This window comes from Peromyscus californicus, unplaced genomic scaffold (genome assembly GCF_007827085.1).
Source record: "Peromyscus californicus insignis strain IS unplaced genomic scaffold, ASM782708v3 Scaffold_9__1_contigs__length_137607984, whole genome shotgun sequence".
Lineage (NCBI taxonomy): Eukaryota > Metazoa > Chordata > Mammalia > Rodentia > Cricetidae > Peromyscus > Peromyscus californicus.
Window position 1 is genome coordinate 99,861,521 of NW_026294617.1, and position 16,103 is coordinate 99,877,623.

The 16,103-nt window shown below is 42.8% G+C and overlaps 1 protein-coding gene across 2 annotated transcripts in view; it reads left to right on the top strand.

Moving 5' to 3' along the window:
- The first annotated feature begins 5,483 nt into the window (after positions 1-5,483).
- Positions 5,484-16,103, top strand: part of Pde5a (phosphodiesterase 5A) — a 141,085-nt gene continuing 130,465 nt past the window's right edge. The window contains exon 1 of one of the 2 annotated variants that reach the window (XM_052731317.1): positions 5,484-5,815. In XM_052731317.1, the coding sequence (XP_052587277.1) occupies positions 5,694-5,815 (122 nt within the window). In that variant the 5' untranslated portion in view covers positions 5,484-5,693. Of the gene's footprint in view, positions 5,816-6,506; positions 7,129-16,103 lie in introns of those variants that run through there. The other variant, XM_052731318.1, reaches the window with a different exon arrangement.

The window sequence follows — 16,103 nt, forward strand, 5'->3', positions numbered from 1 at the left end:
CAGGGTCATGGGTTCGAGCCCCATGTTGGGTGCCAATGTTAGGAATTGTATGTGGCGGGACCCCCAGATGCAGCAGCAGGCTGCAGGCGGCCCAGTCCATATGGGCATAGCGGCAGGGTAGCAGGTAGAGATACACAACCCAGACGCTGTATCCCTGTGGAAATGGTTTATTATAATAGAGAGATGAAGAAGCAGAAAGGCAGAAAGAGGGAGATGGGGGGAGGGGAGAGGGAAAGAAAGCGGGATGGGGGTGAGGGATTCGAGAGGTATGCACCTCATGGGAGGAAAGCAGAAGAGAGAGGAGAGAGGAAGGGGCAGAATTTTCCCTCAAGGATAGGTTTCTAAGTCAGGGCAGAGGGTGGCACCAAAGGGCGGGATCAGAACATTAACAATGTTGACTGTGGATTTGTCATATAGCCTTTTTTTTAAATGTTGAGATGTGCTCCTTCAGTCCTTTCTCTATTAATTTTATGATGAAAACATTGGATTTTGTCAAAGGCCTTTTCTGCATCTTTTGTGAAGATCATGCGATTTTTGTCTTTAAGTCTGTGTATGTTGAACCATCCTTGCATCTCTTCTGGGATAAGGCCAACTTCATAATGGTGAATGATCTTGATAGGTGACTGTATTCTGTTTGCTAATATTTATTGAGGAGTTTTACATCTCTATGCTTCAGGAATATTGGCCCTGTAGGATTTTGCTGTTACAATTGTGTCTTTACCTGGTTTTGGTATTAAAGTAATAGTCTCTTGTTGAAAAAGTTGTGGAATGTTTCTTCTGGTTCTTGCTTTTTGTCTATCTTTCCTTTTGAATAATTAAAGAAATATTAGTTTTAGATATTCTGTGAGAGTTGGGTAGAATTCTGCTGTGAATTCATCTGGGCCTGAAATTATTTTTGATCAAAGTGCTTTCTATTACTGTTTCAAACTCTTCATTTGTTATGATCTGTTTAGGTTTTTCTTTTCTTGGCTTAACTTTGATAGCATGGATGAATCAATAAATCCATCCTTTTCTTTTAGATCTTTCAATTTAATAGAGTACAGGTTTTTAAATTATTCCCTTACAGTATTCTGATTGTTTTTGTATCTGCTATAATGTTTTTTTGTTCATTCCTGATTTTGTTAATTTGGGTCATGTGTATAAGACAAATTGCTAAACAGTCCTATCAATAAAAAAAAAAATTCCAGGCTCCAGATATCGGAGTGAAAGCTGAGAGATCAGAGAAACAGAATAAGCCACAGCCAACCTCACCTTGACAACTCCTTAGCCGATCCTGTTTCCATGAATCCTCAGACTGAAACCCTCTGAGTCCTCACTCAAATGGATCTCAGTTGAACTGCTCTAAAACCTCTAGTTCCTGGTCCTCATGCCTGAAGAGCGTGAGTTCCTGTTTCCTCACACTTTATATACCTTTCTGTGTCCTGCCATATTACTTCCTGTGATTAAAGGCTTGTGACCTTCCCAAGCAAAGACATGAGATCTCAAGTGCTGGGATTAGAGGTGTGTGCCACCATACTTGACTCTGTTCCCAGTGTGGCCTTGAACTCACAGAGATCCAGATGGATCTCTGCCTCCTGAGTGATAGGATTAATGGTGTGTGCCACCACTGTCTGGCCTCTATGTCTCATCTAGTGGCTGTTCTGTTCTCTGACCCCCAGAAAAGTTTATTAGGGTGCACAAATAAAATATCACCACACATGTCATTCTTTCTTTGGTTAGTTGGGCTAAGGATCTGTTGATTTTGTTCATTATCTCAAAGAACCAGCTTTTAGAGTCATTGTTTCTGTGGACTGTTTGTTTCTATTTCATTGATTTCTGCTTTAATTTTTATTATTTCTTTCCATCTACTAAATTTAGATTTAGTTTGTTCTCATTTTTTTTCCAAAATTTTGAGTTGCATCATTAAGTCATTTATTTATGTTCTTTCTGATTCTTTTTTAACATAGGCTCTTAAACTAGAAATTTCCATTTTAGAATCACTTTAAATGTGTCCCATAAGTTTTGTTGTGGTTTTGTTCTATTTTAATATAGTTCCAGATATCTCTTTATATTTTTTTCTTATTTCTTTTTGACCCATTCACCATTCAGTAATGAGTTGTTTAAACATCATGTGTTTTTGCACTTACCAGGGATTGTTTGCTGTTGATTTAAAGTTTTATTGCATAATGTTTGTACAGGATCCATGGAATTACTTCACTTTTTCTGAATTTCCTGAGGTTTATTTTGTCTCCCAGGATGTGGGGTTTTTTTTTTTTTTTTTTGAGGCTCTTTTGTGGGCTACTGAGTAAAATGTGTATTCTTTGGTGTGTTAAGTCTTCAGTTCCAGGAGTGGACATTTTATGAAATTGGGTGCACCATAGTTTGGTGTGTATGTTTTTAGTATTATAATGTTTCTCTATTAATTATTCCCTTGATTGGAATAAAGTACCCTTATTTATCCCTTCAGAATAGTTTTAGTTTGAACTTTTAGTTTTTGAGGTATCAGGATGGCAACATGTGCCTGCTTCCTGATTCCATTTGCTTGAAATACTTTTTTTCTATTTTTCTCTTTAAGGTGAGGTCTATCTTTAAAGCTGAGTTTCTTATAAATAACAGAAGGGTGGACTTTGTTTTTTAGTCCATTTAGCTACCTGTGTCTTTTGATTGAAGAGTTGAGGCCATTAATGGTACTTATTATTACTGAAAAACATGTGGCATGATGTGGAGGCACATACCTTTAATCCCAGCACTTTGGAGGCAGAGGCAAGTTATCCCTATGAGTTAGAGACCAGGTGGGTCTACATAGTCAGTCCAAGTCAGCCAAGGTTATATAGTGAGACCCTATTTCAAAACAAAACAAAACAAAACAAAAACCACCCCCCAACAAAAACAAAACAAAAAAACCCAGGGAAAGTATGTGTAGATTGTAGTGATTTTATTGTTGTTGTTGTGGTGTGTGTGTGTGTGTGTTTGTATTTTTAGTCCTGCTTTGTATTTCATTAATTATAGCTTTAATTGCTCTCCTTGTAGAGTATCTTGGCTATGCTAATTCCTTTCTTTAGTCTGAAGGATTGCTTCTAGTGTTCTCTGTAGGGTTGTTTAGGTGGACATGAATTTTTTTTTAAGTCTTTCACTATGGCAGATAATTTTGCTGGGTATAGTAGTTTATATTGGCAATCAAGGTCTTTTAGAATTTGGAGTGCATTGATCCAGGATCTTCTGGATTTCAAAGTTTGCATTGAGAAATAAGCTGTTTTTCTGATAGGTTTCTCTTTACATGTGACTTGTGGGTTTTCTTTCCTCTCTTGTAGTTTCAATAATCTTTGTTTTGCATATTTAGTATTTTAATTATGATGTGATGTGGGGAGTTTCTTTTGTAGCCTTGTCTATTTGATATTCTGTGTACTTCTTGTATGTGTGTGTTTCTTTCTGTATGGGCAAGTTTTCTTCTATGATCTTGTTGAATATCTTCTCTCTGCTACTGCTCTGGGATTTTTCTTCCTAATCTATGCCTAAAAATTCAAGGATTTGGTCTTTCTATGGTGTTACACAGTTTCTGTATATTCCTTTTCTGTGCTTTAAAGTTTTGTTTCCATATTCTTTGCTTTTTCTGATCTATTTCCTATATTTTATCTTCAAGTCCTGACATTCTATCTTCTATTTGATCCATTCTGCTTGTAAGGCTGTCTCTTGAGTTCTTTAGTTGGGTTATTGGATTTTTTCTGTTCTATTTTCATTTTAGCTTGAGTTCTCTTCACTATCGCTGTCTCCTTATTTAATTCTGATTTTAAGTCCTAAATTGTCTTTGCAATTTCCTTCAGGCATGTATTTGTATTTTCTTGGACACAACTCAGACATTTATTGTTATCCGCTTCAATGAGGTGTGTCTTTAACTTTCTTGGATTCTTTGATAAAGTTTAGGGTTATCCTTTTAAATGTTGTGTCCTGAGGTTCATCGTGGTCATTCTCACTAGAAAACGTTTCTACGGGACTAGTAGTTTTGCTTGGACACATATTGACTTAGCCATTCCTATCCTAGTGTTTGCAATGTGCCTTGTGAGTGTGAACTTCTTTCTTTGGCTGTATGTTTGATGTGAGAGTTTGTCCTGCCTTAGACTGGGCCGTGCAGGAGCTGACTGATGGGAGCTGGGCCAGGTAAAGCTGGTATTAGAACCTTGTTCTGCGGCTAGTCCTGTGGGTGTAGATATGGAGGAGCAATTTATTAGGCGAAGATGGCTGTCGACCATAGGTCTGGAGGTAAGCCTGGAGGTGTGGAGATGGCAGAGGACAGAGAGAAGAGTGGGAGAGGGAAGGAGTGACTCAACCTCAAAGGAAGCCTGGGAACCGAACCTCCACCTATGGAAGAGAAGGAAGGACTCGGAACCACTGAGCCAGCTCTCCAGCTCCAGAGTTACGTTCGGTATGAACTGTGGAAGGGGACACAAACAGTCGACGCCCAATTTGTAGCTCTTATCCCCAGGGTTTAGTTTTAAATTAAGTGACTTCCTGATGAGAGGAATGTGTAGATAGGAGGTGGGTGGTGTACAAAGAACACTCACAATGAGGGGGAAGTCCCTATTCTCCGAGCGAGCGTAATGAGTATTACAGTAACATATCAGGAAAGAACTGTCATTATAGAATCTAATATAACTTATCACATATTGCTTTGATCATGGTGTTTTGTCACAACCATAGAAACCTAAGACAATACTATTTTTGAGGTATTGATGCCAGTTAAATATAAATGAATAAATTTTAAATTAGGCTAATTGGGCGTTCTTGGTTGTAACATGGGTAACTAGTGTTAGTATTCTGTAGTCAGCATAATCGTGCAGAGGTATTCTTATTTTCAGAACTCACAGGCAAGGACAGGTGGTTATCATTTTTATGTCCTGTGTCCATCCCCAATCTTGCGCTTTCAAAAGGAGAGTCTTTGGTATAATGAGTCAATGACTCATTATATATATATATTATATATAGTCACGGCGGATACTAGCATTAAGGATGGGTGTGGTTTTGTTGGAAGTTACACCATCCTAGAGCTGCAGGTTTCTCCTAATCTTTTATGCCTCAGTTCTCTCCCTAGCCTCTGGGGTCCGTGGTAGGAGTGCTTGGAGTCAATGGGAGGGCCCCTGTAAGGGAGATGGGTTCTGGGTCCTCTCTCCACCAGGAGCTGCTTCATGAAGAAAAGTAAGGTGGGACTGTCACTGTACTACTAAGAAAGAGGGAAAACGCCCAGTTTAACATTCTCTAGTGACTCAAGCCTGCCTCCTTCCTTCTGGACTCGGGATGGGTCCTCAATGTGATCTTTCCCTTCCTAGAGTTGGGCAAGGCAAACCCACCCACTGTCACCTTTGCAGTCAAAGGGACGCTGTCTCGGCCCACAGCGCACCCCAGCGGGCCGTCTGGATTCCTCCTAGTCCGGGCCACTTGGCTTCCGGAGAGCTCGCCAGTCAGTCCCGCGGCAGATGCAGAAAGCCGGTCTCCGAGGGACCCCAAGGAGGGCACTCGCCACCTGGGAACCTCGGGGACCTGGAGGGGCGGGGCAGGGCGGGCTGGGAGGCTGGCCCTCGTCTCTACGGCTTTGCAGGAGGACTGCGGCCGAAGCAAGGCAAAAGGGGAGGGTCTCGAGCACAGTCCCGCTCCTCCGAGAGAGGGACCCGGCCGGGTGGAAATCCTGCCCCCGGGAGCCACCAAGACGCCCGGCACACAACATGGAACGAGCCGGCCCCAGCTCCGCGCGGCCGAAGCAGCAGCGGGACCAGGACTGGGTGGAAGCGTGGCTGGATGATCACCGGGACTTTACCTTCTCTTACTTTGTTAGAAAAGCCACCAGGTAAGAAGAGGAGCCACAAAGGACACGGTCAGGGACATGGAGCGTGACCTAGGGCTGATCTTTCTTCCCCATTGAAATTCCCCCTTGGTTCAACATTAAACAATCCCGGTTCCCAGGTCCTTTGCTTCCGAAGCAGCTTCTCGGTCCCAGTGCGAACTGGAGCCCTCGACTTAGAGCGAGCACCGATGAAAACTGAGGCGTCGGTTTAGATACGACTTGCCCACGAAGTTAAAAACAAAGATGTATACCCGGCCCGGGAGCAAGATTACTTTCAAGCCCGCTCACGGGCCTTCCTCCAGGCCCCTCTGCCCTCTCGGTTTCCCCCCCAAATCGGTTTAGCAAAACCAAAACAAGCCAGAATCCCCTTCCCAGCGGCTCCGGAAGCACCGTTGCAGGCGCGTCCCTGTGGCCGCGCTCCTCCCCTGCCCCTCTAGCTCTGACCCTGGCGGGGCGGGGAAGCCGGGGGTCCGGACCGGGCCACCGGGAAGCGGAGCAACAGCTTGCCTGGGGTCGCCCTAGGGAGGGCTCTCGCCTTTGGCTCCCGATAGACCCCTGATCATCCCGCCGCAGACTGCAGCGCCCCGAGGAGGTTCTTCGAGGAGCTTTGCTGCGCGCACACAAAGGGCGGGGGGTGTGGGGAGGGAGGCGGCTGGGGCGGACTCGGGGCTCCGGGGGCCCCCGGGCACCCCAGAGGCCGGCTCTTCCTGGTCGCGAGCCAAGCGCCGGGAGGCCGCCGCGGAGGGCGGGGAGGAGGGAGCCCGTCCTCCCCGGAGCCGATTGCAAGCCGGGACAGTCGGGGCGCGCGCAGGCTGGAGAGTGGAACTGAGGGACGAGAGGGTGGAGCGGAGTGCGTGGCGGGCGGGTCCCCCAAAGCTCGAGGAGTCGCCTCGAAGCCCGCGCGCGCGGGCGCGCTCTTGCCTCCCGCGCGCCGACCCGGGGCTGAACTAACCAGCTCTGCTTTGGAGAAGGGGCTGGAGCCCCGCCACCGGCGCCTTGGGGCAACGGCCGTCGAGCAGCTGGTGCTGGCCGCCCGAGCCGGGAGGGCGACTCTCGCCGGGCGGGGATGGTGGAGGAGCCGGCGGGGACTCGCCTGTGCGCGGCCGCCACTCGGCCCGGCGCTGCCCGCCAGGGGGCGACGCCACGCGGGGTCCGCAGCCGGCGACCCGCAGCGAAGAGGCGGCGGGGGCCTTAGGGGAGCCAGCCGGGCCCCCAGGGAGCTCCTCCGGCCCCCAGAGGCTCCCGAGTCCACCTTCCGAGGAGTTGGGAAAGGAGCGTCCCACGTTTGCTATGTTGCCCTTTGGAGACAAAAAGAGGTACTTCTTTCAACATCCCGCTGGCCACTTTGCCTGGGGAGGGGTGCGGGAGTCGCCAGGGCTGGCGGTGGCACCCAGCACACCTGCCCCGGGGGATTAAGCTGCTTGGTAGCTGGGCGGTGTGATTTTGTGTCTCTCCTTGCTTTTTTTTTTTTTTTTTTTTTTTTTTCCGAGGTACTGTTTGGGGGTCAGTTTTCTCTTTTCCCACCGAGTCACTTCTGGAGAGTTTGGGCGTTTTGCTCGTGAGCCTATCCTTTAATGGCTGAGCCATCTCTCCCGGTGAGCCCAGATAGGCTCTGAGTACCCAGCCCTCCTCTCATTTCCCCCCGCCGATTGTGCCTTTTTCCTTCACACTCCGAGCTTAGAGCGGTCAGATGATACCTCTGAAGGGAGAGCGGTTTCTTTTTAAAACGTTACTTGGGTGTTTGAGCAGAGGCATCAAGGCAGACCATCTCGAGCTAGAAATATCGATTGCTGTGAACCAACAGTTTCCAAGGGTCACTAGCTACCCTGAGACCATCTGTCCCCGGTGTCCTTTCTCTTCACATTCTCACCCTCTGCTCCCTTTGAATTAGAGCACAGGAAATGGGGAGGGGCTAGAGAGCAGGGCTGAGTTTTAAAGAATGCTTTGGAGGTGTCCTTTAGATAGGTTGTTAATAGCTGAAAGAATAAAGCAGCTTGTCTAAAAATACAGCAAAAACGTCCCATTCTTTGTTTCCCCTCTCTGCTTTGAAGACAAACTTTGGCTTACTGAGGTTTTTGACTAGTCCTAGGCGAGAAGACTATCAAAACGTTCCAAAAACCTTGAAAGTGTAGCAACATTGTATTTAAAAGTATAGATAGTCATTTGATACATTTACTATTACTTTTTTCTCTCAAGTAGAATACCATTAAAATCTAATTACCATGCTAACTGTAAAATTTAGATAGTCTAAGACTCCAAAAGTTTTTTTCTAGTTAGGGCATTATTTGGTGCGTGTACTCTGTGTGTGTGTGTGTGTGTGTGTGTGTGTGTGTGTGTGTGTGTGTGTACTGTGTTTGTGTTCTTAAGAGTAAAATTTGGAAAATGAAAGTGTAAAATATTTTAAAGTAGCTTAGGCCTTCAGTTTTAGAAGTTCAGAAGGTTATTAGCATAAAGAATAATACTCTAGGAATTTTTGTGTAGCCTGTGGGCGTTCTTTGTGGAATTGAAGTTTGGCTTTTTGCTGGTGATATTAACTGAAGGCTTTTTAATATACGAATAGGAAGTTGGACACCAGTTGGTTATTCTTTATTATTATTATTTTTTTAAAAGCCTACTAGGGTTAATGTGGTTCACACTGTTGAGATAAAAATGTATTGTATACATTGTAACTTCACAGCACAGTTCCTTTTAAACTAGAAGGCTACATCATTTTGTTGTGCTTTGTAAGTATAAAATATATGTGTATATGTAAACAATGTATGTGATTCAGGGTAATCCATGAAACAATAGTTCTAACAGACAGGCATGTGGAACATTGAAATGTTTAAAATCAATTTAGATTCATTTAGAATGCCTATCTGCGGCAGAAATCAGGCTTACTGATAGAAATGTTTCTGCATTTATTAACTGTGGTCACTTGACACAAATGTATGATATACTCTCCTATCCCTAGACCCAATTGTCTGCATCTAAGCATGGTCCCTGATCATAATGAAAATTCTAGCATGCCTGATTTTTCAGACACCTGTTAATCTTGCTTGATCTTGATAGCAGTTATGCTGTCAAGGTTTTTGTTTTGTTTTGTTTTTTCTTAAAATTATCTTCAAATACATAGCTACATGCTGTATGCATGCCTATATTCTCCAGCAAAAGAATGGAAGGGTGCCTTTTAATGGTCACAAATCATTTATATGAATTTGAGTGTGAAAGTTGAACAAGTTGTAACATAGTCTATTGGCATGAAAATTCGCTATGTTTTTCTAGTAAACTGCTAATGGGCACCTCCCACCCTCACTACCTAAACAATTGGGATCCCTCCAGGCAGGACTGAGGCTTTAATGTGCAGACATTTACAGAGAAAACCTTCTGGGTGCTAAAGCCACTCAGCAGCTGTTGTTATTCTTGACAGCATATTTCAGTAGTGTTACCTTTCATTAGTTACTAATCAGGTCTATGATTGTGGGTGATGTTTTAAGTCCTTTAGTATTGAAGGGGTGAGATGGTTGAAATTTATTGCTTTGTTTGCCAGGCAAAAGCCTGAGAATATTTGGCATACAGTGGAAGCAGGAGATTTAAGTGAGGACAAGTTTTATGGCAGGTCGGATCAAAGTCCAGAAACAGAAGTTTTACCAGTTCTTGTCGCCTCCAGTGACAGACTTGACACCACAGACCTGTGCTGGCTTAGTAGTGTGTCTAGGTCCTGCATTTGGGATTCTTCGGGTCCTCTCCTTGACTTTCTGTGTCTGTTCTTTCTGGTGCAGTGGTGGGGATTACTTATGGCCTTCCGTATGAAAGGCAAGTGAGCTATATGATACCCAGCACTCAAAATGGTTACTCTGAGATAAGGGCTCATTAAGTTGTCCCTTGGTTTTGAACTCACACTGTAGCCCAGGCTGAATCTACCTCAGCTTTCCAAATACTTAAATAGCTGGTATTATGGGCATGGGCCATGATGCCTGGCTCTCTTTTCATTTCTAAAAGATGTAACATTTTTTATTTGTAAGGTTCATTCATTAACCTTAGATGGAGGACGTAAAATAAATATTGCTATCCTTTCTTAAAACTTACTGTTTCTGGCTGGGCGGTGGTGGCGCACGCCTTTAATCCCAGCACTCGGGAGGCAGAGCCAGGCGGATCTCTGTGAGTTCGAGGCCAGCCTGGACTACCAAGTGAGTTCCAGGAAAGGCGCAAAGCTACACAGAGAAACCCTGTCTCGAAAAACCAAAAAAAAAAAAACAAAACAAAAAAAAACAAAAAAAAAAAACTTACTGTTTCTGTAATTACATAGGAATAAAAACTGTTTCCCAGGGTTCAAACAAATATTTACTAAGCATATTTTTAAGGCAATGGTGTTGAAAATAATAAATTCTTCAGAGCTTTTGCCCAGTCTGAGTGTGATTGTGTGTGTGTGTTTATCTGTTTATAGCAGTGATTCTCATAAAGTAACGGCCAATTTTCCTGTGTTGTCTTGTGTTCTATATGTCCGTGTTGCCTTCTAGCCTCCTGGATACATTCTGATAGGCTTCAATTCTTCCTGCCTGGAAGAATCCACAGAAGCCCCTGAGACAACAGCTGTTTCCCACTACCCTCTTCTCTGTAATGTTTTTATTTCAGAGTTCTATATCCTTCTTAGAGCCTAAACTACATGATAAAGATTTGTAAAAGTGTGTATGTTTTATGCACTGTTAGTCATAGATGGCTATCTTGAAATAAAATGATTTCCATGTTACAATGTAAACTTAAATAAGCTTGTAAAATCTAGGTTTTTTTCCCTTCCAGTTTGTGATCTGAAAAACCTACAGGAACTGTCAGTATTTTCATGACATCAGGTCCACAGTATTTCAAGATTAGGAAATATTGGTGTTTCGTGTGTTCTAGGCAACAGGATTTATTCTTTCATGGTGTTAGGGGTTGTATCTGTAAACTCAGTTCCATAGACAAGCTAGAGTCCTGACTGTGAGCTGTGTATACAGTCAGCCCCGAGTTGCCTTTTAGATAGTTCCACCTACACAGGTGATCTCTGTTCTCTTACATCATTTCTTTTCAAATAAACTTTAAAAACCTGTATACAGTTGCTCACTCGCCCTTCTCAGTGGCAAACGATGTGTTTTACTAAGATGCGCTTCTTCCATTGTATTTGTAAGCACAAATTACAGCTTTGCTCACGCTGCCGTGGATGTTTTAATAATGCTCCAGAATGATTTCCTCTTAATGGAAAAGACTAAACAGAACGGGGTAGTATTTATTTGCTTCTAGCCCAAGCATAATTTATTAAACTTTCAATTGTGGTTTTTGAGTTACATTTGTTTTTGTTGTTGTTTTCAGGGCTGAATGTAGGAAAAAAACCTCTTTCTAGCATGAAAAATTCTTTAGTAAGCCGTGGGACAATTAAATAAATCAGTGAGTTGATTGGTCATTCATAGTTGAAAATGCTTAATTTCTGAAGTTAGTGTGCAGATGAGCTGTGGACTTGACAAGACTTCCTGTAACGTTAGTTTGGAGGCACAGATGTGGGTCTAGGATGATCCGTGTTTCAGCCATCAATGTGACTGGGGAGCAACTTTGATGTCAGGTTCTCAGGAGTAAGTGCCTGTGAGCTGCATACGTAAGAGCAAAACCAGAGCGTCTCTCCACGTGCGTGACTCCTTCATTTGATATTTAGCTCTATAATCTCATTTGCTGACTTGTCATTCTCATTTTGCTTTAAATTGTATCATTTATTTACTTACTTGTTTATTTTTACAATGTAAGGCCTTTATTCATTTTCAATGAATGGTAGAACTTGCAATTATTTCCAATCAAAAATTTAAGGTAGGCAAAGCAAATTGAGTGTTAAGTTTCTAAGAATCATGTTGATGAATAGACAAATATCCTAAAAAATGTTTGAAAATCTTTAAAAAATATGTCCGTTTCTCTGGGTTTGAGTTTGTAATGAACATACTGTTTGAATTATTTTTTTTTCTTTTTCTTTTTCTGAGACAGGGTTTCTCTGTCTAGCCCCGGCTGTCCTGGAACTCACTCTGTAGACCAGGCTGTCTTAGAACTCAGAGCTCAGAGATCTGCTTGCCTCTGTCTCCCTGCTGGAACTAAAGGTGTGCACCGCCATTGCTCAGCTTTTTTCTTTCTTCTCCTCCTTCTCCTTTTCCTTCTTTTTCTTTTTTCCTCTTTGAATTATTATGTGCCATTCTTATTATCTTCTTTATTTGGGAGAAGGAAGGATTGTCATTTTTATAAAATGACTTCTCTGAATAGAGAAGTGTGTGTGTTTTTTGGTGTGTGTGTGTGTGGGAGGGAGAGTGCTTAAGCTTTGGAGGAAAATGACTGTCATTTGCTATTTTAATGATAATTCTATACACACACACACACACACACACACACACACACACACACACTTATATATAGTCACCATCTGTATTCTCCGTTGAATTCCTATGTAAGAAAATATCCTAATCCTTTGAACTAATAAAATAATTAAACCCTCAGATACACACACAGAGGGATTGGGGGAGCGGAGAATGAACTTTATAGTTATGTAATTCAATGTCTTAAATTTAAGCAATATACCCTTGGGTTCAATCCCCAGCATAAATCAAACAAAAGATAAAACAAAACCCCACCCCTGTTAAATAAAGGCTTTCCTTCTGATGTCCGGTAAGACAGCTAGAGAGCTTTTGCTCACAAATGACCAAACCCTCCCTGACCCCATATAAAACTGACTGTCAATTGGAATGCCCAGGGATGGGATCAGTTGTGAGTTCCCCGATCAGATGATCTTGTTAAGATTCTGTCTGTTCATGTGCCTGTCTATCTTTCCTCGCCCACTTATCTGTCTTTTGGCCTTGAACTTCAGCTTTATTTTCCTGCATGCTTTCTTTGTGTGCTGGCAGAATTCCTCTCTGATGAGTCTTAAACTTCTGCTGTTAAAGGGGCACCTTCCTGGTCTTGGCTGTGCTCCCCACACTGCTTCACCCGTACTCGGGTCACTTGCCATCTCTGGATCATCCAAGAGAGCAGAGAAGTCTGACTGCTTTAGTAGTGCAGGGAGACACATGGTCTGCGTGTTCCTTTATGGACAGGGTTGTGGGGAGGGGAGGACAGAGGTAAGGGGATTGTCAGAGTAATGTGGACAGACCCAGGATGCCAGGTGCCATATCTGGCGTTGACTCCCCCGTGCCTTTTTCTTTTAGACAGAGCCTTACTCTGTGCTGCAGGCTGTTCTAGAACTCTCTATGTAGCTTCAGATTCCTCATAACCTTCCTGCTTCAGCCTTCTGAGCACTGGGATCATAGGTGTGAGTCACCAGCACATCCATGGTTGAGTTCTTTTCATTTCAATATGTAGCTGAATATGGAACTTAAAAGTAAAATAAACTCAATATAAATAGATATAATTTAATTGTAGTTACAACATTTATGCAACTGCAATCCTAAATTGTATTTGCATTGTATTTTGTATGTTGTAATTTTAAGTTAATTATGGACAGAATGATAAAACTACAATCAAATGCAAATGGACAGCATTCATTAAATGCCCCTTGCAGAGTCATTATGGCCCCAACTGTGTCGGTGAGCAGTACAACATGGCCATTAGGCCTTTTCCATGTGACCTCACAACAGCTCACTTCTCCCACTGGCACTTGGAACATTCATGTACCTTTTAGTCCTATAGCACACACACTCACTTTTGGATTTCATTTTTCATGTGGGACGAAAGTCTGATTCCATATTAAATTTACTTTCCCATTAAAACTGAAGGGCAATACTTGGTAAATAAGTTGGTGATTCCAATCATTTATGACATACTTCTTTCACATTTTTGTGTTTTAATTATGATCCTTTGAAAATAACCAAACTAAAGAACTTTTATAGAAATGCACAGTTCTTCAAAATACACCTGCACTGAGCTCTTAAGACTTGGGGTTGAGGCCGGGTGGTGGTGGCGCACACCTTTAATCCCAGCACTCGGGAGGCAGAGCCAGGCGGATCTCTGTGAGTTCGAGGCCAGCCTGGGCTACCAAGTGAGTCCCAGGAAAGGCGCAAAGCTACACAGAGAAACCCTGTCTCGAAAAACCAAAAAAAAAAAAAAAAAAAAAAAAAAAAAGACTTGGGGTTGATAAATGCCCACTTAGCGGCGTTTCTCCTCTTTTGAAACTGCAAACCCATCATTAGACTTAGCGTGTAGGTTTCAGTTCCTAAGCTTTCTTTCAGATTTTAGGTTTTCATTTAAGTGATATCATTCCTACATGCAAATAGGAATGCCAGGAAAAATACAAACCAGAGAGACCCTCCCAACTTGGAAGTCCTGAGCGTCAGACTGCAGGAAGCGTTTCTGCATTTCCTCTGCATCTGGCCTCGGTAAGTTTCTCCCAGAGGAGAACACTTGGGAACCGAAGAACTTTAGGGAGCATGCTTGTTTCATTGACATGTCAAACCCAAGAGAAGCATGGGTTGTCAGGGTAGAGGTTATGGAGGGTGTGCTGGGCCTCAAATCTCCTGTTTCCTTTACCGTCCTTAGAGCCAGCTAATCTTTTACTCACTTAAAGTGTTTCCCCAAAGTATAGGCTGGGATTTGACTGGGATGTGTTTTGCTCTGAGACGCTATCTGTCAAATTGCAGGATGAATTACATCCTCAGGCCCCAGGCTTTTGATGCCAGAAGCCTTTCTAATGCCAAGAATACCCCCAAGATTGTGAAATCAAATCTGTTCCCACACATTTCCAGATTTCCCCCGAGGACTGGCACCACTACTCAGTTTGGAGCCACTGTTTTAAACCCTTTGAAATGCGTTTCTGTTTGTGGAAATTGGGAGCCTTACATGTGACAAGTTTAGGTGTCGTTTCCTAATCCATCTTTCTGAGAGAATGACTCTAGGTATGTTGTTTACGGACTCCTTAAATTAGAGTTGATGCACTTAGAGAGTTCTCCAGACAGTTAAAGGAGAGCATGTGTGTTCCCTGTGGTTTTTCTTAGTAGTGTTTTGCTTTGTTTTCCTAGTTTATAATTTTCACATTGAGAATTAATAACACCTAAAACTTGATCATAAACATTGATAGTCATTCAGAACAACACAATAGCGACTTTAAAAAACCTCAAGTGTCCTTCATTTTCAGATGGCTTTTTAGTCATGGTTTGAAGGAGCTTTATTTGGGATTGTGTAAGGCTCTAGCAAGGTGGTAACTGGAGTAGGAATTAGGCCCTCAGGTTTTGCTCCCAGCTTTGCTGTTGATGATGACAGGAGCTGCAAGGGCTGAGGGACAGGCCACAGCTTTGCTGTTGATGAAGACGGGAGCTGTGAGGGCTGAGGGACAGGCCACGGCTTTGCTGTTGATGAAGATGGGAGCTGTGAAGGCTGAGGGACAGGCCACGGCTTTGCTGTTGATGAAGACAGGAGCTGTGAGGGCTGAGGGACAGGCCACGGCTTTGCTGTTGATGAAGATGGGAGCTGTGAGGGCTGAGGGACAGGCCATGGCTTAGCTGTTGATGAAGACGGGAGCTATGAGGGCCAGGGACAGGCCCCGGGTCACAGGTGAGCTTTAACAGGCTCCTCCAGCTGTAAGAGTTCTTGCTTCTCAGGAGAACACAACATCAGCTTCTCAAGTTAAACAATTTCATTCTTGTATTTTTCCAAAGTTGAGTAGTGGATCCAGGTCAAATTATGCAAACACTGTAACTAAAACTGTATAAAATAAGGATCTAAGAGCAGGAAAAATAGCCAACATTATTTTTATGGGAGTTATTTTTGTGTTTTTTTCCTACAAATAATTTTAGGAGACTTTTATACAATCATTCTTTCCAGTCAGAGGATTTAGTAGGCTCTTTCTAATTCAGGTACTAATGATTAATTGATACAACTGGTGGATGAAAACATTAAAAAGAACAAAAATATGACATTTTAATAGTATAATTATAAACATGAACATGTCCTTGAGTGCTGCGGATTGGTCACACCTGCAAATTTTTCCTTTGTTTTGCTTGAGGTACCCTGGAAAAGCTCTCTCAAAAGTTACTGCTCAAGGGACTGTTCCATGGGTATCCTGGAGGTCCAGGGGTGGCAACAACCTACTTTTAGTATTTCCCTTCAGTTGGATAAGAAGTAAAATGAAAGGAAAAACAAAAAAGAAAAAAAAGAGAAGTAAAATGGCCAACTTTTATATCCAAATGGCCTGTAACATTTTTATCAAGTTTTAAAAATATGTTCAGGTATAGAATTACCACATTATAGAATATTGATTGCTATGGTTTAATTATTGTATATTTTCTAATATATATGGCTAAATAATTTTACCCTTTTA